This window comes from Petromyzon marinus, chromosome 1 (genome assembly GCF_048934315.1).
Source record: "Petromyzon marinus isolate PM22_M1 ecotype Great Lakes invasive population chromosome 1, UKy_Petmar_22M1.pri1.0, whole genome shotgun sequence".
NCBI classification, from domain to species: domain Eukaryota; kingdom Metazoa; phylum Chordata; class Hyperoartia; order Petromyzontiformes; family Petromyzontidae; genus Petromyzon; species Petromyzon marinus.
In genome coordinates this window covers 8,163,532-8,187,920 of record NC_133667.1, presented here as the reverse complement: position 1 = coordinate 8,187,920, position 24,389 = coordinate 8,163,532, and the positions used below count along the sequence as shown (strand labels likewise).

The 24,389-nt window shown below is 46.4% G+C and overlaps 1 protein-coding gene across 2 annotated transcripts; it reads left to right on the top strand.

The window, feature by feature from the left end:
* The first annotated feature begins 891 nt into the window (after nt 1-891).
* On the top strand, nt 892-21,668 carry LOC116942706 (adenine phosphoribosyltransferase-like). Of its 2 annotated transcripts, none has more exons than XM_032955007.2 (6): nt 892-1,047; nt 5,350-5,487; nt 6,298-6,391; nt 8,501-8,647; nt 19,088-19,183; nt 20,906-21,668. In XM_032955007.2, the coding sequence occupies exons 2-6, from the start codon at nt 5,365-5,367 to the stop codon at nt 21,082-21,084; spliced, it is 639 nt and encodes a 212-aa protein (XP_032810898.1). In that variant the 5' UTR covers nt 892-1,047; nt 5,350-5,364; the 3' UTR covers nt 21,085-21,668. The 2 variants fall into 2 exon arrangements, with proteins under 2 accessions (XP_032810898.1, XP_032810952.1); XM_032955061.2 differs by having other exon boundaries at nt 958-1,051.
* The last annotated feature ends 2,721 nt before the right edge of the window (nt 21,669-24,389 follow it).

Sequence of the window (24,389 nt, the reverse complement as noted above, 5' to 3'; positions counted from 1 at the left end):
CAACGTTGTACGTTTTCTGCGAAGGGATACGATTGCGTTTCGTTACACGAGGTACTGACGTGGAATGGTCAATAGGCCATCAGTGTTCCTGTTTGTTTATTTGACTCGGTCGCAGCATGTTCTTTTGAGCGTCTGTGAAAAACGTTGCCCCCATTGTCGAAGAGTGCCAAGAGCTCAAACGCGTCCAATGCAATATTGTGAAATTGCCATCGGTGGGATATTAATCTGAAGTTAAACTATGCGCACCAGTGTCACGACAATTCGGTTAAGTCCACGAAGTTTGTGCAACTCCCTGTGTTTGTTGCGTTTTTCAACAGAGCTGATGTCGAGTTGTTTCAGTCAGTTACGGTGCATTCTTTTTCACGATTCAATCTCACTATACCGTACATGCGCACCTATGACCAAATCAAACAGAATGTGCCGGGTCTCCTTCAGATGTATATACAGCCTGGGCATCTGGTCTGCTGTAAACAGAGCCCACTTGCTAGTCAGCTGTGTTTATGTCCTCTGCTCTTCCCTTCTGGCAATGTCTACAGCCCGCTGGGTTCACAATCAGCCTGCTGTGTTAACAACCTGCTGTCTGGTCCGCTGTGCCTGTATCCTGCCATCCAATTTAATGTAACAGGCCTCCACCTGGCCTGCTGTGTTTGCAGATTTGCCATCTGAAATTTGCCTATATACCACATCTGCTCTGTTCAGCCCACATTTTGGTCAGCTATGTCCGCAGCCTAGCTGCCACGTGTTGAGCCCATGTCTGCGGTGTGTAACGCAACTTTTTGACAGCTGTGTTTAGACCCTGCCACATTGACAGCCGTATTTAGAACTTGCAATCGAATACGTTTGGCTCGTCCTCTTCTTGTGCTGCGCGGCTAAGAAATGCATTTCTAACTAATCGCCCTTGAGTGTCCGCCCTGAAAGTTCGCGATTGGCCGTGAATACATCCGCCCACTGGCAATGCGCTGCTTTTAAAGGTGCCTCGGAGCACGAGGGCATCATGAGGCCGAGAAAACGGCACAGGATCTGAGCTCACATCGGCAACAGTCCAAAGTAGGTGCGTGGCTACGTGTGCGCGTTTATTTGTCCTGGTGTGTGTGTGTTAACGTTTGCAGCACTTGCCCCAACACTCTGTTAAGGCCATACGGGGGATCATTGTCTTTGTGTGCAGGTGTGTGGATTTCTGTGCAGGTGTGCGTGCCAGTCTGTGTGAGTGTATGTATGTAAGTGTATGTTCACCTCGTGTGGGCTGCGGTAGTGTAGTGGTTAGCACCACCGCTCTACGAACCCGGCGACCCAGATTTTGATTCCCCCCCCCCTCACGGCCACCACCAGTGACAATTGTCTAAACGGATGCTGGGCCTCCCCTGGGTTGACTCAGCCCTAAATAAGTGCGGTTTGTGAATGTAAAACGAGTAGGCCATTGTGGTCCAACTTTTCCAAAATCGGAAAAATTACCTACAAATCGCTCAATTCGGATCACACGTAGCAACATCGCCCCCTACTGTGAAACGACTGCGGACTGTGCCTGAAACGTAGCGCCTTCTTGATAGCCTTGTGCTCTAAGAACGGCTGAAACACTAAAGGCGGCTAAGCATGTGGTGTTGGTCATACTACCCTCAGAGGTGCTATGGGGGAGGCTAGAGAAGGACGCTACCGGTCAATTGGAAGCAGTCGCCCTTAAACAACAGCGGAGGGCAGAGGAGCGACGCTCACAACAACCAGCGGAGCGCCGGGTGGCTAAAACGAAGCAATCTGGCACGGTGGGGGAGGTGGGCATAGCTGGTGCATCTGGCTGTCATCTCAGTCGGTCAACCCATGGCACCCGGGTCTGTCCCGTGACTTCCTGTCAGCGAGCCTTCAACACTTCACGTGGCCTCAAAGTGCACCTGGCCTGGCATCAGCGCCGCGGTGAGGTCACCGCCACTATTGTTGTTGCTGAGGTGCTGACCTTTAATAGGTGTTCGTAAATATCGATAAATATCGATGTCCCTCAGTCGCCTTTCCCTCTGTCGCCGATGGCCGCGGCCAATTTCATAACCAGTATACTGCAGGTCCAATCTTTTTTTACAACATGCATTAGACGTGGTAATATGTATCTGAATTTGTACTGGGGAAACAAATTCAGCTGCGCATGGGTCAATTTTTGTCACATCACAGTACCAGGGGCGGAGCCGGGGGGGGGGGGGGGGTGACAGGGGTGACATTCTGCGTATAAGTGTACGACACTCGGTCTGGCGGACTCCGTGCAACTGCATTGTCAGAGAGTGTCGCCAACCGATGGTGCTTAGTTCAACAGCCTGACTCTCTAATCATTCTTGAAATTAAAATTTCTTGAATGTCACCCCGGCCTGAAATCCTGGCTCCGCCCCTGCATCACACAATCACATGCTGTACTAGCTTGAATTTGAGATTGCAGACATCATTTGCATGGATGCATTTGGAACTTATTTTGCGCCGCACAGTAGCCAACCGTGCTAATCGCAGGTGCGGGGCAAGAACGACGAAATATAGATCTGAAGTAAGGACAACGAACTAAACACAAAAAGCAATTCTATTCTTGGTTCTTTTTTTTTCTTGTTGTGGTTTTCACACCTGACGATGATTGCTTGTGTTGCAGTCGAAACGTCGTGAGAATTTTATTGTTTTATATTTTTATTATTTTATTGTTTCCCTTCTACGTGGTGACTTTACCGAAAGAACCAAGCATATGAATCCCTGCAGTCACGAAAGCTTTAAATCAAAACAAAAAGCAATTCTAAAGATATTAGTTTTAAATATAGATTTAACAGTGCATAGCTGCAGTGACTTCCTAATATTGGAATACAAGAGCGCATCATAGACGGCTGCAGAAGTGCATTTGGAAGCATGCAATGCAGTGACCATCTTTGTTCGATGGCTAGCCAACAGCCACTGAACAAGGGATAATTGTGATTTCTGCATGAACTGCCGAAATATTAACTTCACAAATCACAACACATCTCAGTAACACTTAAGAAACAGCTCACTAAGGCAGTACATTTTCTGGAAGCATTCCAATAAATACGACTATATTTAAACTCCCATTTATAAATGCCGTGGGCTATTTGAGTCTTTCATTTTCAAATACAAATGTGTATAATCTTATACATAGACTTTCACGACCCGCAATCGTATAAAACATGAATAATTTATTTTGTGTTATATCGTGTAAGTATAATGTATTTTTTTTACTATAACCCTCCATCACCCAAGTCAATTCAAGTTGTCACGTGGACAAATATGCTAATTGGTCTAGGTTTTTTTGAAAACTGGAATGTTGAAACCCAAGCAAATGCTGAAATACCAAGTAAATTGGCATATTTGCGCATGTGACAACTTAATTTGATTGGCTCTGTCGGGTGCTGGAAGTTTATAGTTCGAGAATTAGACAGCAGGAGGGTCTTTATTTATTTATTTATTGGGTTACATTCAGTGGAGAAGTCGACTGCAGCTCTGTGACGTCACAGGAGCAGGATATTTTACTGACACGAGGTGGCCCATCACAGTTTTTTTTTGTAATGCAATCCTAGAACCCTTAAATTCCCCGACGAGGAAAAGGTCGCTGCTGCAATTTCAGTTATCGCATCAGTTGCAGCACGTGCTGCTGCGTGGTGTTCAGCAATTTAATTTTAGCAACAGGAGTGGCTGTGGCGGTGTCCACATCCACCACACCTCTCGGTGTGGTTTTCACCGAGAGTCACATGCCTATACTCTCAGTTTGCCAGCGATCTTGAATATGCGCAGTCAAATATCCTGCGCTGCACAATTACGATGGACTACAATGAAATACGTGGGCCTATGAACCATACACAGGACCATGTCTTTCTTGGACGCTAAGCAACATTGAGCCTGGATAGAGCTTGGATGGGTGACAACCTTGCATGAAACAGGTTGGCACAGGGCTTTGGGGCTCTGTGGTGGGCAGCAGAGGGCAATGCAGTAAAATCCATTATCGTACCGTACTTCTGTGCTCCCAGACGCTTTGCGCACACACGCATATGTAGTGAGTTCAACTGAGTCGCAGACGTAGACGTGGAGGCAACACATTTATTCAAGTCCAACGCACGGGGTAATTTCCCCTGAACAGAATAACAACCTATGGTGGTGACCACCAGGCTAACTACACTAGTTACTACACTAGTTACAGGGTGACTAGTGTAGTTAGCCAGGTGGTGACCACCAGGCTAGCAACACTAGTTACTGCACTAGTTACAACGTGACTAGTGTAATTAGCCAGGTGGTGACCACCAGGCTAACTACACTAGTTTTTGTGCCAGATAAAAGGGCAAATACCTATTGCTATATCTTGCTACTGGCAAAGGAGGTCTCATAGTGTAAATGCTTACCCCGAGCTCTCAATACTCTGATAGTGCGCTGTTTTTGAGTTGTACGCCTTTTGGCATCTTCTGGTCCAACACCAGTGGAGACTAGGCTCTAAGAAAATCTGTCTCGGGTGTGGACCAATCAATTTCAAGGACAGTGCATATCATTATCAGAGTTGTCTCTTTTTGTTTGCATTTTGACTGCTTGTGTTGTGGTTATTGCAAACATGATCCCTTGTATAAAGGTGTCAGTTTTTGTGCCAGATAAAAGGGTAAAAACCTATTAATATACTAGTTACAACGTAACTGCTACTACGGACTGGAACCAACAGCTTGGGTCTGGGTCCACGTGTTGGAGACTCGTTGAACATCCTGGAAGGTTTCTTTCAGGATGAACAACAACCCCGGTCCCTCTCAGGACCCGGCTGATATCATCTGAAGCGTGGCCAGCTCCGCCCTTGGCCACGACCACCTTCTAGAATCCTCGGGAAGGATCTGGATCCCAACCACGTGACCACCCCTAGCCCCCTCTGGGGGCCCCTTTGTAGACTTAACTGGTCACGTGCCCTCCCGGGTCAACCAGAGTGCCATGGCCACGAGTAACCGGCACCCACACACCCTGTCCTGTAGGGTCGGCACTGCACGCAAAGCGTGGTGTCATCCAGCGCTATCATTCAGTGCTCACTGGGTCCCTCTAGGGCCGGTACTACACCCACACCCCTGTGGTATTCGCGATGTCAGGCGCTGCACGCAACATGTTGACATCCAGCGACGTCACTACAATATTTGCACGTATTTATGTTGGAACGCTGGGATAGCCGGTACCACGCTTTGCTGTGAATCCTTGCGACCTGAGTTGTATTCCCAACCCTGTGTCAAAATTTCCACTGAGCAGCATGAAGTATTCTCAAATAACCTAACCACGTCCTGCACGGGTGTAGTTGCAACTGTATGCGAATTTTACACCGCACCTTCTGATTTTTATCTTATTGAATGTATGGACGATTTTCAGCCTTACCCAGAAGCGATGGACGTGTGGAACCCGATAAACAAGCAGCGACGGGGCTGGTATCTGGACCTCATGGCACCAAACGAGAAGGGACCCACATATGCCTGGCTGGACCCATCTCGTCTCTACTGCAACAAGGAGGTTAGGAAGTCAGAGCTTTCGGGGTGGCCGCAACAAAACAGGTGTTAAGATGTTAAAACACCAAACTGAAACCTGTTTTGTTGCCAGAAAAAAGGGGAAAAACTATTCTCATATTTTGGTACTGGCAAAGGAGATCCCATGATGGGTAAAATGCTAGTTTCTTATAAATTAAGATGTCCTATCGATTTAGGGCTGTATTTGTTTAGTTACATATTTTGCTAATTTATATGTGGCAGAGCCTATTGTACTTACTATGGGTCGTAATGGGATACCGATATTATTAATCTTTGGTAGCCCATACAATCTTGGTGGTTTTGAGGCCCGTGGCTTCATTTGGTATTGCTCATTAAGCAATACACAATAAATATAGAGGAATCACATACTAATTAACTGATTACTAATCTATTATATAATTACAAAACCTCCCCACCTTCGTCTATGATCTCGAAACCTGATGGGGTTCAATGATGACGTCGTCCTGCACTATTTAAGACCGGAAGCAGGTGGATGGCTTCACTATTCTGGCAAATCGCCCGAAGATGCTGGATGTAATTACCAGCAAAACATTGTACTTCAATTCTAAATGTTGTGGATTCACTCTTCAAACACACCGGTGGGCTGAAGAAGTAACTAATTGGCATTTTGTTGACGTGATACATTTTTTACTGATTGGCCATGTCGGGTGGTGGAGGGTTGCGACACATTGATACTTACGCGATCTAACCCAAAAGCCTTTATTATTAATAATACTGGTCGTGAAAGCCTACGTGTTAAATCTACAATTCTACGCTCTCACACCATCTTGCGCAGGCTCTGAGAGACTGCGTGGAGGACCTGGTGGGACCCTTCCTGAACGACTCCATCGACATTGTGGCAGGAATCGATGGCATGGGCTTCATCCTGGGTGAATCACAGCTTCGGAGATTCACGCAGAGTGGTTGACTCCAGTTTCTTCAGCCTCCCACTCCCAGCCCCGCTCACTTGCTCTCCTTGCTCGCCCTACCCCACACCCCCTCTCTATCTCTCCTCCCTGGCTCCTCCCCCCTCTCTTACTTATATAGCCTCTTGTCACAGCAGCCCTCTTGCCCACTTCAGCAATTGTTTATTGCTGTGATTGTCCCACCTGATGACGGACGTGATTTAATTTATTTTATTTTATACCTACGTGACTTTACCGAAAGAATCAAAGAGTATGGATACCTGCAGTCACGAAAACTTCAAATCTAGATTGGTTGACTCCTCCAGTGGCGAGTGTGATGTGGGTGCTAAACGGTGTTAATTCAGTGGAGAATTTTGATTTAATGCTTTCGTGACTGCAGGGATTCATATTTTTGGTTTTTTTGGTAAAGTCACGTAGAAGGGAAACAATTATATAATAAAAATAATCATAAAAATATAAAACAATAAAATTCTCACGACGTTTCGACTGCAACACAAGCAATCATCATCAGGTGTGAAAACCACAGCAAGATAATTTGAAAAAGTGGCGGTTATTTTTAACGTTAGCACCACGGGGAGCGATTTGACAGTTTGTTCAGATGGACGAGTCCATCTATATTCTTGGTTATTTCGGTAAATTCACGTAGAAGGGAAACAATAAAATAATGAAAATATAAAACAATAAAATTCTCACGACGTTTCTACTGCAACACAAGCAATCATCATCAGTCGAAACGTCGTGAGAATTTTATTGTTTTATATTTGTATTATTTTATTGTTTCCCATCTACGTGATTTTACCGAAAGAACCAAGAATATGAATTCCTGCAGTCACGAAATCTTAAAATCAAAAGAGTCCATCTATGTTCGGAAAAGATGAGGGGGGAGACGAAAATAATGGATGCGGTCTGAAAGCCACCGTAAGCGTGAACAATCAATTAAGACCCGAAATAGTTGATCAAATCCTTCCAATGATTGCTAAGCCAGAATCCATCTTCTCGGTTGAAATTGTCTCTGTGTTTGTATATGTGGATAGTCTCATGAACGAATCTCTCATGGTAGCCAGATGGCTCGTGGTCTTAGTCCAGTCAACGGCAGCCCGTGGAGTTTGAATCTAGTATTTTGCTAATTGTATTGTTGTCTTCTTTTGTCGACTAAAGCACCCTAACGTACAGTCCAATCTTGGTCATTAAATGCTTTGGTGTGAGGAGCACGCAAAATTCCTCCCCATTTACAGGTCTGCTACTTGGTGAAATCAGTAATGTATATACACAGCCATTGTTTGGCTTCCTCAGTGCAATGCAGTCTCTAATAATATTACCGAAATAATCTTAATCTGTCTTCATTGAGGCTCGTTAATTTCACCCTGTCACACTTTGGACTGTGGTTGCGTCCGTGGTAGTCATCGTCGCGCTTGATGATTTTGTCCACGCAGGGTATATTAGGGTGCGGTAAGACTGTACAAATTATATATACATGTTTAGACAATACAAACAAGCCATTGCATAGTAGACAGTATGGATAATACACATACGACAGAAACCGGACGGTACAAAAACATTCATTCCTTAATGGATTTGTGAGCTAAAATCACGACAATGCATTACTTTGTGAAAATTTAATCAAATCTGTTGAATCGTTGAAGTGGTAATTGTTTTGCACACACACATGAATGCATTGAGAGGTTGGTGCACCCACACTCTACCCCACCACACGCAACCAATCGACTCACTGCGGAGTACCCGTTTACTGTATTGTCGATTGAGCAGTTAATAACATTTATCCTCTCTTTTATTATTATCCACCATCATTGTCGATCAGGGGGTGGAGCGGTGGCGCAGTGGTGAGTGCACTGCGCTATTAACCCGGTCCACACCTGGGTTTGAATTCCAGATCACGGCCAAAATCAGGTTGCGACGAGTGACATCTGACGACCGATCAAACAAGTCCACAGCACGGTCATACGCATTCAATGTGTTCACCATGAATGACGTCGTGCCTGCATCGCCCCTTGTGGATGATGGCGCACGCACCATCTCCACTTGTCGACGAGACGGTCGTTTTCCATTGTCCAGGAACGGCTGTCGCGTACCGCTTGCACAAGGGGTTCCTGGCGATCCGCAAGGCGGGCCATCTGTGCGTGAAAACCATCAGCCAGAATTACACCGACTACTCGGGAAAAAACAAGGAGCTGGAGGTCAGAACGGACGTTATTAAACCAGGTGAGAGAGAGAGAGACGCGCGCACACACACACGGGGCATGGGTAGGGTAGGTAGGGTCGCGGAAGTGGGAGGAATGGTTGTCGGTGAAGGAATTGCAAAGATTCAGCGGCAATACAAATGCACGTATGTATGTTGAACTTCTTTCGCACCGTACGTGGCCAACTGTGCTAATCGGAGGTGCGGGGGAAGGACCAAAAAAAACGAAACATTAAAAAAATTGTTCAATCTTGATTTGAAGCTTTCGTGACTGCAGGAATCCATACTCTTCCTTGGTTCTTTCGGTAAAGTCACGCTGGTAGGAATAAAACAAAATGAATCACGACGTTTCGATAGCAACACAAAGTCATCGTCTTCAGGTGAAAATCACGACAGCCGCGATGTCTGCTGCCTTGGTGTGGCCCTCCGGCCTGGCATGCAGGAGGTCGTGGCTACCATCCCGACACTGACGCCTGCTGCATATTTGGAGTTTGCGTGTTCTCCCTGTGGTCGCTTGGATTTTTTTCTAGCTCCTCCAGTTCTTCCCCTCCACATCATTTAGAGAAACATGCGTTTAGAGCATTTGGCTGCTTTATACTTCCACGCGACAAGCCACTTCGTCGAGCTGTCATTTGTGACCAGGTCCCCTCTGAAAAACAGCTAAGGGGCCGTCCATAGATGACGTCACGCACCTAGGGGTGGGGGGGGGGGGTCAGACATTTGTGACGATGCGTGACGAGGAGGGGGGGTGAGAAATGTGACGTCACATCAAAATGCGCAACTTTAAATAAATATAGACAACACGTTCTACTTAATTAAATAGACTTTTTAATAAATGTTTTCTCCTACAACGTCAGAGTGCAGCGCCACATTAAATACGCGCTACAATGACACTAGTTTAAAGCGATTTGAAGCATGTTTTATATATTTTGGGGGGGGGGGGCAGAGCTTTGTGACGTCATATTTGAGGGGGGGGGGTCTATTTTTGTGACGTCGTGTGACGAGGGGGGGGTCAAAAATCGTGCAAAATCGCGTGACGTCATTTATGGACGGGCCCCTAAGCTCCATTCAACAGTTCTGCCTTGCATTTTTTACTGAACTGATTAAATGTCTGTGAAGAGTCTCGAAAATCGTGCAGCTACAATGAGTTCCAGGCTGATGTACCGCTGACAGCGAAGCCGCAAGGCCCGACCATCGCTGTCCGAGTGCGCAGAATGATCAGGGTCACCATGAGCTGCCGAACGAAGATGGCAACGATTGGCTAAAGGAGTGTGCCGGCACCCACGTGTCTATCCGAGTGCGTGGAGCAGATTAGTGTGGTCACTTGTATATGAATGAGCGCAGCTTGTAATCAATCATTTGTTTAATTGGCAACCAGATCAGGTCATCAAAAAATTGCCGGTACGTGTATGTATGTCTGTTGAGCCTCTGTCCACCGTACGTAGCCAACGGTGCTAATCAGAGGGTGGGAGGGAGGGCAACGAATTAAACACAATAAGCAGTTCTAACGAATTAGTTTTCAATCTACATTTAAGATGTCGTATTTCCACAACTGCACTTTGAAACGTGCAGCTGACTTCAGGACAGACTGGAGTGTACGTAGGTGGAGGGCGCTGGCGCAGATGAAGACACGATTACAATAGTCAACACGACTTGTGATGAATGCATGAACCAGTGTCTTAGCTGCATCAAGAGTCAATGAACGACTATTCAATGTAGCTGTCACAGTTGGTAACAGCACCTGCCCGTCAGACATATACAGTGAGGGAAAAAAGTATTTGATCCCCGGCTGATTTTGTACGTTTGCCCACTGACAAAGAAATGATCAGTCTATAATTTTAATGATAGGTTTATTTGAACAGTGAGAGACGGAATAACAACAAAAAAATCCAGAAAAACGTATGTCAAAAATGTTATAAATTGATTTGCATTTTAATGAGAGAAATAAGTATTTGACCCCCTCTCAATCAAGATTGTAGACCTACACAAGGCTGGAATGGGCAACAAGACCATTGCCAAGATGCTTGGTGAGAAGGTGACAACAGTTGCTGCGATTATTCGCAAATGGAAGAAACACAAAAGAACTGTCAATCTCCCTCGGCCTGGGTCTCCATGCAAGATCTCACCTCGTGGAGTTGCAATGATCATGAGAACGGTGAGGAATCAGCCCAGAACTACACGGGAGGATCTTGTCAATGATCTCAAGGCAGCTGGGACCATAGTCACCAAGAAAACAGTTGGTAACACACTACGCCGTGAAGGACTGAAATCCTGCAGCGCCCGCAAGGTCCCCCTGCTCACATATACATGCCCGTCTGAAGTTTGCCAATGAACATCTGAATGATTCAGAGGACAACTGGGTGAAAGTGTTGTGGTCAGATGAGACCAAAATGGAGCTCTTTGGCATCAACTCAACTCGCCGTGTTTGGATGAGAAGGAATGCTGCCTATGTCCCCAATAACACCATCCCCACCGTCAAACATGGAGGTGGAAACATTATGCTTTGGCGGTGTTTTTCTGCTAAGGGGACAGGACAACTTCACCGTATCAAAGGGATGATGGACGGGGCCATGTACCGTCAAATCTTGGGTGAGAACCTCCTTCCCTCAGCCAGGGCATTGAAAATGGGTCGTGGATGGGGATTCCAGCATGACAATGACCCAAAACACACGGCCAAGGCAACAAAGGAGTGACTCGAGAAGAAACACATTAAGGTCCTGGAGTGGCCTAGTCAGTCTCCAGACCTTAATCCCATAGAAAATCTGTGGAGAGAGCTGAAGGTTCGAGTTGCCAAACGTCAGCCTCGAAACCTTAATGACTTGGAGAAGATCTGCAAAGAGGAGTGGGACAAAATCCCTCCTGAGATGTGTGCAAACCTGGTGGCCAACTACAAGAAACGTCTGACCTCTGTGATTGCCAACAAGGGTTTTGCCACCAAGTACTAAGTCATGTTTTGCAGAGGGGTCAAATACTTCTTTCCCTCATTACAATGCAAATCAATTTATAACATTTTTGACATGCGTTTTTCTGGATTTTTCTTGTTATTATTCTGTCTCTCACTGTTCAAATAAACCTACCATTAAAATTATAGAATGTCAGTTTAGGGTCAAGGTCTACTCCCAGGCACTTGCATCAGCAGTCAGAGGATGTCTGTGCCCCCCTCCCCTCCCCCCCAGGGTGATGATCCGACATTGATCCTTGGCGAGTTGCTGCCTGAAACCAAGGCAAACAAACTGCGTCTTCTCGGCGTTTTAACTTGAGCCCCTTTTATGGAATCCACTGATCAGCGTGATCAATGCAGGAGCTAAGGCGCGTTGACGGTGCGACACATGAAGCCGCTTTATCATGAAAGTAAAGCTGCGTGTCACCAATACCGTGTCGCTCGGGCGATGGTTGAGATGTCAGCCGGCTAAAAGCATGCAGTGCGGTGCACAGAATGTTGTCCGACATCTGGCCGCATGCCTGCATGTGAGTGACTTCAAATCGCATTTCGCGAATTTTGGGTAGATCTAGAAATAGGTGAGCCTCATACGTGCGACAACGCACACACTGAACCCACACAAAGCGAGGCAAACCTGTACAGTGAAGTCTATTCTCCTATAACGTGTGTTTTCATCACGTGAATTGGACGTAACGCGATGGATATATATCAGGGAACATTTTTTTATAACGCGGATGCGACTTGGATAGAGCGCAATTCAGTGAACAGAGCTAAGTCGCGCGATTAGGAATAATCGGTTTGTCCTGGCTGCCTCAGCTGAGCATCACACAAGGCGGGGATGCTGCTGGATCCTTCTAGATGCTACCCACGCGCCTCAGTCTTTGTTCAGCCTGCATACGCATCTCACGTGTTATCGGGGACTGCGCGTAACCCCATATTACATATTAGAACGTGATTTTTTTCTTCCAAAACGCAGTGTTCTATCAGGAACGCAACTGCCGCGGTCTAGGAGAACAGACTGTACTTCATACAGGTTAATGAAGGATGGGGGGGTATATTTTTATACTCTGCCGTCTACTGCCCACAACGCCTATTGCCCCCGTCTTTAAGACGTGGTGGACATCACCCAAGGGTCACAGCTCGATTCTGCTTGACTTGCAAAATGTGAAAGAAATTGGGTGCATCCCGAGTGATATGGTCAAAGGCCACCCATTCGTCATTGAAACATGTTTGTTGAGCAGTCAACCTGCGACTCAAACGTATGGATGCTCCTATCTCTTACAATGTCTGACCAATATGGAAGAGTAAGCCAAATACCTTATAGAAGGGGCCCCTGAGAGTTTTCCCTAGTAGAGGCCATTCTTCTGGGGAATGGCGTGAGCACGTTTCAGGCCCTACACCACCTGTCTTCTTTCTATTTTTAAAGAGAAACTGGGGTCAAAGCTGGACGACTCAAAGATCAGAGTGCCGAGCATGCACCGCTGAGATCCTGGGTTTGCATCCAGGCAGCCGCCTGCGATTAAACCCGGCTCTCTCGTGTGACAAGTTAGTCGCAGCAGAGTCACTGACGAACTATTGCTAACGAAACTGTTTTTTTTATTTATTTTACCAGGTAAGGCCCACTGAGCTATTTAGCCATTTTACAAAAGCAACCTGTCCACAAATAATAGCTCAACGAAGTGGCTTATCACGTGGATATTTATCGCAGCCAGATACTCCAAACGCGTGTTTCTAAATGTGGAGAGAGAAACCAGAGGACCCGGAGAAAAATCCACACGGCCACCGGGAGAACATGCAAACTCCTCATATACATGCGTCAGAGTCAGGATCGAACCCACGGCCTCATGCATACCAGGCGGAGGTAGTTAACATCCCACCACAGTAATCTCCAACATGCATTCTATTGGGGATTACTTTGAGTGCCAGAAAAAAAGAACACCATAGATTTAAAAAAAACAAGTATTATATGAAAGACAAATTTATTTATTCGAAAGTGGGCTTAGGCAGAACACATCGCTAGGAGGGACGATGGCCCAGGACGGGATAGCCACGAATGTAGCTCGAGTTGTAAGATTCGCTCACATGCAGGAGCTAGATATATTATGACATTGCAAGAGGAACGATGATGATAACGTGTGTGGGGGGGGGGGGAACCTTCATCTATCTGTAAATTGATAAAGACTATTACATGACTGGGTGTTTAAACGTGGGCATCAGCAGAAACTAGGAGTCGGCAGAATTAAAAATAAACGTGACCTAGATGCCATGTGACACATTTAGTTGATGTTTCTGGAATGCAGAAGGTGTCGATGACGGTTAGAAATATCCTTCCTCGGGGTCATATCCTTCAGAAGCAGTGAGCCATAATCTCTGCGGGCCTGGGGCTAGAGCCCTGCTTGTAATTAAGTTTGAAGTCTCGCGAATGATGCCAATATTCGGGCACAGGTGCACGGAGGTGCGTGTAATTATGGTTAAAGGTGCAGCCGTGAAATTATTTGCTCACGCCACTGCCGATGGTAAGGCCTCCACTAGAGGAAGTGCTCGAAAGAGTCTCTTTGGAGGGCATTTGGCCTATTCTTACATGCTGGAGAGGAGTCTTGGAGGAGGTGGGACTACGCACACTTTACCTGTAGTGTACCCATGTATACTGTGCATAAAGCATGTTTCGCAGTTAAATACTACATGTAAGTGTATTGACCGTGTACAAAAAATCCAATTAAATAAAAAAGTAGGGCATGCCCCCCCCCCCGACTGCCAGAATAATTTGAAAGGTCTGTGCTGCCTACACTTGGATTATATAGGAACAGCTGCTACTCAGGGAGGGGTGCGGTCTCTTGGTTTGACCTCCGCAGGCATTGAAATGGTTGAGATGAAATGCGCTTTAAGGCACTTTGAGTTTCTAACGCATTAAAGTGTACCATAAATGCTGCTGATGAAGAATGCTAATCCTGAATTAAGTGGCCTGTGTGGCTGAGGAGAATTTTGAGAGTTCTTCTCTACATTGTACGGAGGTCTCCTCGAGTCACTCCAGAGTTAGATGCAAGCAAACAAAATCCATTCTCAAAATAGGAATTTGGCCAAACACCTCTTGCGTAACCCATGAGTAAGAATGTTGACGATTGGATCTGGTGGCCGGTTGCCTTTTTAATCTTCATTGTTATGAGTCATGGTCAGTCCATTGCTGGATGAAGCCACCATCATATCCGACAATCTTGCGATGTAATAATTCACCGAGCACCCATTGCTGTGGGTTTATGTTTTACATGTGTAGTGTCTTGTAGAATCACTCAGACTGACACTTTGTAACAGGTCACCTGCTTAAACTTTTATTCGCCTATTCTTGCACCTCTGTCTACACGGTCACTTCTGTTCACCAATTCCCCCTAGCTACGTTACACCTCGCTAACCTGCACACAGCAGCTCTCGCTCTCAGCAGCTCCGCACTCAAGGCTTCGCACTCAGCAGTGCTCACACAGAGACTTGCACTCAGCAGCTCTCACACAGAGGCTTGCACTCTGTGTGATTGACGGCCATCAATCGCCCCTTATCGCACGTCTCCCTGGTAACACCTCTGGTGTCAGTGTGTGACCCCGGGCCGACCTGGTCTGCACTCGCTTCTCTCCCAAATTAGGTGGCGGTTTAATCTAGATTTGAAGTTTTCGTGACTGCAGGGATCCTTGGTTCTTTCGGTAAAGTCACGTAGATATAAAACAAAATAAATTAAATCACGACGTTTCGGGCGCAACACAAGTGCCCGTTATCAGGTGGAAACAACCACATCAAGAAACAATTTGCTGAAGTGGGCAAAGGGAGGCTGCTTCTGACACGAGGCTATATATAAGTAAGAGAGGGGGGGGGGAGCAAGGAAGGAGAGACTCCTCTCCTCACAAGTGTAGTGTGGTTAAATACACATGTGTAGTGTCGACGGGGCGGGAGTCGGGATTCTTAGGAAGGCACCTTCTTTATAAACACTCTCAGATTCACAGGTTCGCCCTCGTTCCTTCCAAGTCGTATAGACACAACCCTGACCGCGTTACACCGACGGCGTCGACCGAGGCAGCCAACAGCTGTCCGGCCGCGCAATTATCGAGCGAAGACGGCAGCGAGGAAGGCGGCGACGACGAAGACAGCGACGGAGAGACGAGTCCACTCCCAGAACCGGCAGCCCGGAGCTCCAGCTCTCCACTGCTTTTATCCTACTCGGCAGGGCCTGGCTCCGCCCTGGCCGCGCCTCCCTTCTCGAAGCCACTAGCGGGTTCCAGGGGCTTCCCGATGAGGTCTTCCGTGAGCCTTGCCCCAGTTCCTCCGCCCTGCCGGCACGCACGCCGTGTGTATACGCGAAGACGGCGTGAGTGCGCTAACTGTCCACCGCAGTTGCCGCTGCTGGACAGCAGTCGGCACTGTGTCACTACACGTGTGTGTGTGTGTGTGCATGAAGAGTGGTAGTGCAGTGGTCCGCACCCTGCACTGCGAACCTGGCGACCCGGGTTCGATTCCCACTCACGGTTAACGCCAGTGACGAATATCTAAACCAGTCTTGGGCCTCCCCTAGTACAGCACCTGGTGCGGTGTGTAAACATCGCCACTAGGAAGACAAAGTCGGCTGGGCGTGGTTGCTGGCCACCCACCTCCTTGTGTGCCATGGCGGCCTTCATAGGTGCTCGCGAACAGGACTTGTTCCTGCAGCCTGTTCATGAACATATTGCTCCGTGATCAATCGCCATCGTAGCTCCGACTGCACATCCATATATTTGTGGGAAGGTAAATGTATGCCTTGGCTGGAATAGAAGCAGCTGTTATTCGATAGGCATTTGAGTTTGAAATTACACGCTGACTGAGGAAGCCCGGGTGGAGTGTTCAGTGCTCGTCTTAATGCATATGAATCAAGTGCGTGTGCACACAGCCCCCCAATTTTGTCGAGGCTCCAATAAGTGCCCTCATCTTTCAGTGTCTTTTATGGCGACAGTAAAGAGGTAACATACATACATACGTAAAGGTCAGTTTAACACGTCGGCTTTCGCGACCATTATTATCCATAATATGAGCCAAGAATGTGTGTGTGTGTGGTCCCGCGTGTGACGTCACTGCACATGAGGCCCACCCCCCCGTGTGACGTCACTCCACATGAGGCCCACCTCCCCCCCCCCCCATTAATATTCATGAGTGGGTGGATTTTTACACTAACGCAGAAGAAAGTCGAGCTGAATTAAATAATTTATTTACAGAAAGTGACGGTAAAAAATAAATCCGAGCAGCACAGTGCTACATCTGTGTTTGACGTCACTGCAAACGAGCCCCCCCCCCCTTCATTAATATTCATGACCGCGTGGAAATTTACACTGACGCACAAGAAGGTCGCACACTCCACAAGCCGCACCCCTCCCCTCATTAATAATCATGAGCGGGTGACGTCACTCCACGTGCCGCACCCCTCCATTCATTAATAACCATGAGGGGGTGACGTCACTCCACAAGCCGCACCCCTCCCCTCATTAATAATCATGAGCGGGTGACGTCACTCCACATGCCGCACCCCTCCACAATAACCATGAGGGGGTGACGTCACTCCACATGCCGCACTCCACAATAACCATTAACGGGTGACGTCACTCCACATGGGGCAACCCCCCCCCCCCCTTCATTAATAATCATGAGCTGAACAATTTGTATATTGAATATTTCAGATTAACTGCAATATACACCCGTCCTTGGACGGGCAAAAAAGCGAGTTGGGTTAGATCACATAAATATAAATGAGTCGTTAAACCCGCCACCACCCGATACAGCCGATTGGTAACATTTTTCACGTAAGCAAAACATGCCAATTCTTTACTAGTTCAGCACACCGGTGTGTTGGAGAGTAAATTGTAAACCTTGTGATAGCAGAGTATCTTAAGACAGTCTTTTTGTTGTTCTAATCGGTGTCATGTCATGAGAGACAAATACAGCAAAACCTTGGATTGCGAGTAACTTGGTCTGCGAGTGTTTTGCAAGACGAGCAATTTTTTTTTTTACTTAAAAACTAATTTGATAAACGAGCGAGGGTCTTGCAATACGAGTAGTAGTACATATAGACGCTTTGTACTGCCGAGCGTCACGTGATCACAACTGATATACGAGTGCTTTGATATACGAGTGCTTTGGATTACAAACACGTTTCCAAATAATGCTCGCAATCCAAGGTTTTACTGTAACATTTCAATTCGACTTGTGTTAGAGTGTCATCTCGTGTCACAGCATTCCATTGGGAGATTAAAAGACAGATCGACTTCTCAAATCACATCAGTTGACTCTCATTACACATGAGGTGGCTGACATGGGGGGAAATTCACAATTATATCTGCAGCAGTTCCCTTTAAATCACAATTACGCTGACATTGCAATTCATTACCAAACGACACAATTATAAAGGCAGATTGATCCCCAGATCTGCCAGGTTGTGTCCTTTCAGAAGTGACGTGCATAGAGGGTTTATCACATGGCAGTGGATCTCAATTTTTTATTCTCAAAGGCTGAAATGTGAATTACGTTGAAGACCCACTCCTTCTCGTGCCGTATTTGATATTCCGGCATTCTCCTTCGTTTATATGACAGGGAGTTGATCAGCAACGTACATGGCATGGAGTTGAACAGCAACGCGTCGTGACGCATACTACAACATCTGACCATGTCCGTCCAGTGCTCGCCTAGCTGCATTGGCTTCCGCTTGCCGAACGAATACATTACGAGGTCGCACTCATTACACACAAAGTGCTCGCCACAAATGGACCACAATACCTTGCTGATCTCAAGGAGCAAAAACCATCAAGAAAATCCCGGTGATCCTCGCAGCAGCGGCTTTTGGCTAACCATCGCGCCCTTTCAGATGCGCTTCTTGCAGCCGTCTGGAACGCTCTTCCTTCCGATATTAGGAAGCCACTGGAGCTATGCACTCTTAAATCGAGATTGAAAATGAATTTCTTTAGAACTGTCTTTTTGTGTTTAGCTCGTTGTCCTTCTCCAGTACTTCTGATTATTGCGGTTGGCTGCAGACAAAGTTGGTAAGCGACCCGGCCAGGAGTCGTCTGGTGAATATCAGTGAATGATCGAAGGGGGTAGTGGCGTTATTGTGTGGTCCATGGTTGGAGATTGCTGACCACAGTCACACTGTGAGATATTCTTACATTTTCATGAGTGTAGGAGGTTGGCACACATGTCTTGCGATGTACTGTTGTAATTCAATATAGATAATTGTTTGCATTTTTTAAGATTGCTGAACAATTAATAACAATAATTACAGCCAATGTAGCAGCTTTGATCATACAATCCCAAGGTGCTTTACATCAATGACAATGGGGGAGGGATAGGTAAAGAAGTTAAAATCGGAAATGCTTTTTGAAAGAAGTCATTAATTTTATGCGAAGCTTGAAGGTCCCAATCGAACAGAACTCCTTGACTGCACTTATTGTAAAACTGAAAGCGCTTAGTATGAAGAGGCTATGCCCACTTAAACGGATGAACGTCGTCTTTGTTGTCTCTGCAGGCATCCGCGTCCTCATTGTGGACCAATGGATTGAGACTGGCGGCACAATGAATGCGGCCATTGCTCTGGTGGAAAACCTGGGGGGTATCGTTGCAGGCGAGTGACGGTCGATAATCGATAATTATCCGGCTGCTTCCAACATTATCCGGCGGTCCCGGGACGATCCGGCGAAAGCGACGAAACCGCTCGCAAAGTCTGTGACCAGTCCGGCGGTCTGGCACCACGCGCGTGACAAAAAGAGTTGCCGTGCTTGATGTCAGCGTCAAATGTTATATACAGTGCATTATACACTACATATAACTTAAACGTGTATATACATTTTTGCATGACTAATAACTGCAGAGGCACGGGTCCTAAGGCTGCATCAGTCGCGCGTTCGTCAAACACATCGAGTTGTTGACATTAAGAGGGTAAGCACGAACATCACCCCGTGCAGAGTCTTCGTGATTGGAGTGGTAAGTACGGTACAGTAAATGGAGTAACTTTTAACAGTGGGATATTTGTGTTGTCTATTTGTATGTTTATTTGTGCCAATTCCATATAGTAAACGCATTTAAAACACAAAAAACATATATACAAGAATGTGCAAAAAAAAAAGCTATTTTAAATAATGATGCGATTTTGATTTGAAGCTTTCGTGACTGCAGGAATCCATAGTCTTTGTTTCTTTCGGTAAAGTCACGTGGGTAGAAAATAAAATAAAACAAATCACGACGCTTCGATCGCAACACAAGCGGTCGATGACGACGAAATCACATCGACCGCTTGTGTTGCGATTATCCGGCGTTTCTGAAAATCCGGCACCGCCTTCCCCCCCCCGCCCCCCGATGATCCACTGCATGTTTGGTAAACTTCTTTGACACCGTACGTATGCAATCGCGCTAATCGGAAGGTGCGGGGAAGAACAAAAATCTAAACACAAAAAGCAGTTTTAAAGACTCTTTTCATGGACTGTAGATATATTGAGTTGCATATGCTATTGGAAGCAAAAGCATTGGGCAAACCATTCTGGATTTTTTTACGGTTCGTATTCTCCTAGGGTAGCAAAGTTCTCGGCAAGTTAATACCTACATTAGTGAAATAGGCTGGTGAACTCCTAGGTTCATGAACATCCAGATCGCGTTGAGCCGATTCAAATTAAGATTGACATTTTAAGTGTGTGTGTGTATACGTGTTCCACGTGATGCAGACAGCGTTAATTGTTTAGCTAATCACGTGGGATGTGTTTGTAACAATCACCTGGCGAAAACTGCAAGGAAGGACTTAATTTGTATTTGAATTTGGAGTAAATCGGTAAACGCGGAAAGATGTTGAACTTCTTTCGCACCTTGCATAGCCAACATCATGGTGGGTCATTCGGACTGGAGTTTGGGAAACTCTGCAATCGTGGTATCAGACCTTGTCATGGTGCCTCCCCGAGGATGACTCAGCTTAAATTAACATCTGGCGTTGTGAACATCAGAATTTGGGAAATAAAGGCATCCAAACATGGTGCTGGCCACAGCTCTGCAACCCCTCTTCTGCAACGCGGGCCTGAATAGGGACTCATAGAAGCAGTGATATCAATGGTCTCGATGGTGCTACGGCTCAACCAGGACTTAGCCCCTCTCTCACTTGCATCATTCCAACACAGCCTCCGCAGGAAAACATCTCCGAGCCAGACCCGGCGAGAGTGCAAGGTCACCCATTGTTGCCGTCTTTTCCCACGCACCTTCCGATTAGCACGGTTGGCTCCGTACGTCGCGCGAAAGAAATTTCAACGTGAGCACGGCAAAAAAATGGTGACGAAAAAAATGCGTCCGTGATTGTGCATTGCAGGCGTGGCCACAATCTGCATGGAGGAGACGGCAGCGGGGCTTTCCCTGCAGAAGAGCTACAAGTGTTCCGTGTGCATCCCAAAAGAGGTGCAGGGAGAGTTCAACTCCAAGTGGCTGGGCTCCTTCAACGCATTTCAGATTCAGCACGAGCCTCTTCGTAACGGCGTCGGGTGGAAGTGACGTGGAATAGGACCATGCGAGCTCATGAACACACAGAACCGGATTTTATTGATCAAGGGCCACTTTTCCCCCTCGGACTGAGCCGAGATGGGATAAAATTAAATATATTCAAACTTACCCAAAAGTTGGCAACCACCAATGGGACGATTAGTCGATCAATTGTTAAAAGCCACGTGAGACCGAGTGGTGTTTATACAACCATTGGGAGATGGACTCTGTGACCAAGGGGCAGCGTTATATGACCCACAAAATGGACGGGCTCCATCCATCTCTCACTCCCCCTCCATATATGGTTGCCACCTGCCCTGGAGTTCGCAGGATCGTCCTCTTTTTGAGGTAGCTATCCTGATGAAAAGTCTGTAAGTTGCTCCGGGACACTAAAATGCGAATTTATTTTTGTTAGTTAGTTGCGTAATAATTACACCACGCAAGAGGATGCCTTATATATGTAGTTCTCCCTTGTTTTCAGCAATGAAACATATATTATTCTCCCCATCGTGTCCCAATTTGTTTTGTACCTCAGCAGTGGAAACCCTAATTTCATCTGCAAAATGGAATAAAAAAAGTATTTTACGCTTTCAAAACAGACTTCTATCTCACGTCATCTCCATAATCGAGGGCTGATGTCCATGGCATAGGCATTGGATCTGTTGCGATCATCAGGGTGTCTCATGGAGAACAGTCAAATCAAAATGTAATTTTCAATTCCTCTACCCTATTTCCTTCCATTTTTCCCCGTGGGAACATCCTTGTTATCTTTCCATCGGCCGTCTCTCGGGTTGTATTCTGCATACACCACCTTCCATCTCAGCAGATGTCTCAGTAATTCCTGCTTGTAGCCAGAAGGAGAGCAACCACGTAGATGTTTGCTACACTGCACTCTGTTGCCCGCCATGTAGCCCCACAGCAGCCTCTAGCAACCTACTTGTGCAAGGCAGTTGCCCATCCAAGTACCATCCAGACTCACCCCTGGCCGGCTTCTGATATCTCAACAGATTAGACCAATTGCTGGTGATGTATTCACGTGTGTGTGTATGTATAAATGTGCGTGCAGGATGAGTGTGCTGCACGATTATTCTTATTATAGTGGTGTAAACTCACGCGGAGACGAGATTCTCTGTAAGGGCTATTGCCGGTTTATTAGCTACTACACTCACGTACAGGGTCACCGGATCGCACCAGAGGTAGGTACTTCTACACTTGGTCCTTCCCGTGGACCGTCCGGGTACCCGCTTTAACTCCTCGGCCTATCCTCACCTAACTCCCCCCCCCCCCCCACTAATCCCACTCCGACCCCGATCGAGAGTCTTGGTGCCGAGCGGCGTGTCGTCCGTTCCCTCGAGTTGTCCTCCGTTCCCTCGGCGCCCCACAACGACCCCGCCCCTCTACCCCCTTAAGTACCCCTCCCACTACTCCTGTACATTATTAAGATTGGAAATTAAAGGTAAGGGCTGCAGATATTAAGAGTATGGATGAGAGGGGTTTAACTGTTATTACATCCCACGAAGTTTTAAGAACCAAACAGAAAGCAACGTGGTTATTAATGTTACTCTGCATACCCAGTGGATTTGCTGCAAACAATGTATATAAGAATATGCAATTCTAGTGCAATAATATGCTGTGTTAAGACAGTATTGTACAGTGATATAGTTTATTTTATGTTTTTTTTGTTCAAGCCAGTCTGCTTTAACCTGTTATTGCCAACTGAGATTCTTGCAAAGCAGACCTGGGTAACTTTCAGTAGTCCTAACTGGCGTGGACGAAATTTGTAGAAGCAAAAAAACTTTATTTGCAGCAGAGTTACACATTACATGCACAAAATAAGGCTATAAATGAATCTGAACACAGCTTACAGTGAGGGAAAAAAAGTATTTGATCCCCTGCTGATTTTGTAAGTTTGCCCACTGACGAAGAAATGATCAGTCTATAATTTTAATGGTAGGTTTATTTGAACAGTGAGAGACAGAATAACAACAAAAAAATCCAGAAAAACGCATGTCAAAAATGTTATAAATTTATTTGCATTTTAATGAGGGAAATAAGTATTTGACCTCTCAATCAAAAATATTTCTGGGTCCCAGGTGTCTTTTATACAGGTAACGAGCTGAGATTAGGAGCACACTCTTAAAGGGAGTGCTCCTAATCTCAGCTTGTTACCTGTATAAAACACCTGTCCACAGAAGCAATCAATCAGATTCCAAACCCTCCACCATGGCCAAGACCAAAGAGCTCTCCAAGGGTGTCAGGGACAAAATTGTAGACCTACACAAGGCTGGAATGGGCTACAAGACCATTGCCAAGATGCTTGGTGAGAAGGTGACAACATCTTTGGTTCTTTCGGTAAAGTCACGTAGAATGAGCTCCAGCGCTGTCCTCCAGACAGTCTCGTCCCTTCACCTGATGAAGGCCACTTGTGTTGTGGCCGAAACGTCGTGAGAATTTTATTGTGTTATTTTATTTTATTATTTTATTCTCATTCTACGTGACTTTACCGAAAGAACCAAAGAAGATGAATCCTTGCAGTCACGAAAGCTTTAAATCGAAAGGTGACAACAGTTGGTGCGATTATTCGCAAATGGAAGAAACACAAAATAACTGTTAGTCTCCCTCGGCCTGGGGCTCCATGCAAGATCTCACCTCGTGGAGTTGCAATGATCATGAGAACGGTGAGGAATCAGCCCAGAACTACACGGGAGGATCTTGTCAATGTTCTCAAGGCAGCTGGGACCATAGTCACCAAGAACACAATTGGTAACACACTACGCCGTGAAGGACTGAAACCCTGCAGCGCCTGCAAGGTCCCCCTACTCAAGAAAGCACATATACATGCCCGTCTGAAGTTTGCCAATGAACATCTGAATGATTCAGAGGAAAACTGGGTGAAAGTGTTGTGGTCAGATGAGACCAAAATGGAGCTCTTTGGCATCAACTCAACTCGCCGTGTTTGGAGGAGGAGGAATGCTGCCTATGACCCCAATAACACCATCCCCACCGTCAAACATGGAGGTGGAAACTATATGCTTTGGGGGTGTTTTTATGCTAAGGGGACAGGACATCTTCACTGCATCAAAGGAACGATGGACGGGGCCATGTACCGTCAAATCTTGGGTGAGAACCTCCTTCCCTCAGCCAGGGCATTGAAAATGGGTCGTGGATGGGTATTCCAGCATGACAATGACCCAAAACACAGGGCCAAGGCAACAAAGGAGTGGCTCAAAAAGAAGACATTAAGGTCCTGGAGTGGCCTAGCCAGTCTCCAGACCTTAATCCCATAGAAAATCTGTGGAGGGAGCTGAAGGTTCGAG

Excerpts from the sequence above, each read along its gene's own strand:
- LOC116942706 (XM_032955007.2), top strand. The coding sequence starts at position 5,365 with ATGGACGTGTGGAACCCGATAAACAAGCAGCGACGGGGCTGGTATCTG. Across the intron at positions 5,488-6,297 it reads GTCTCTACTGCAACAAGGAG|GCTCTGAGAGACTGCGTGGA; the intron begins GTTAGGAAGTCA and ends CATCTTGCGCAG. Across the intron at positions 19,184-20,905 it reads CCTGGGGGGTATCGTTGCAG|GCGTGGCCACAATCTGCATG; the intron begins GCGAGTGACGGT and ends TGTGCATTGCAG.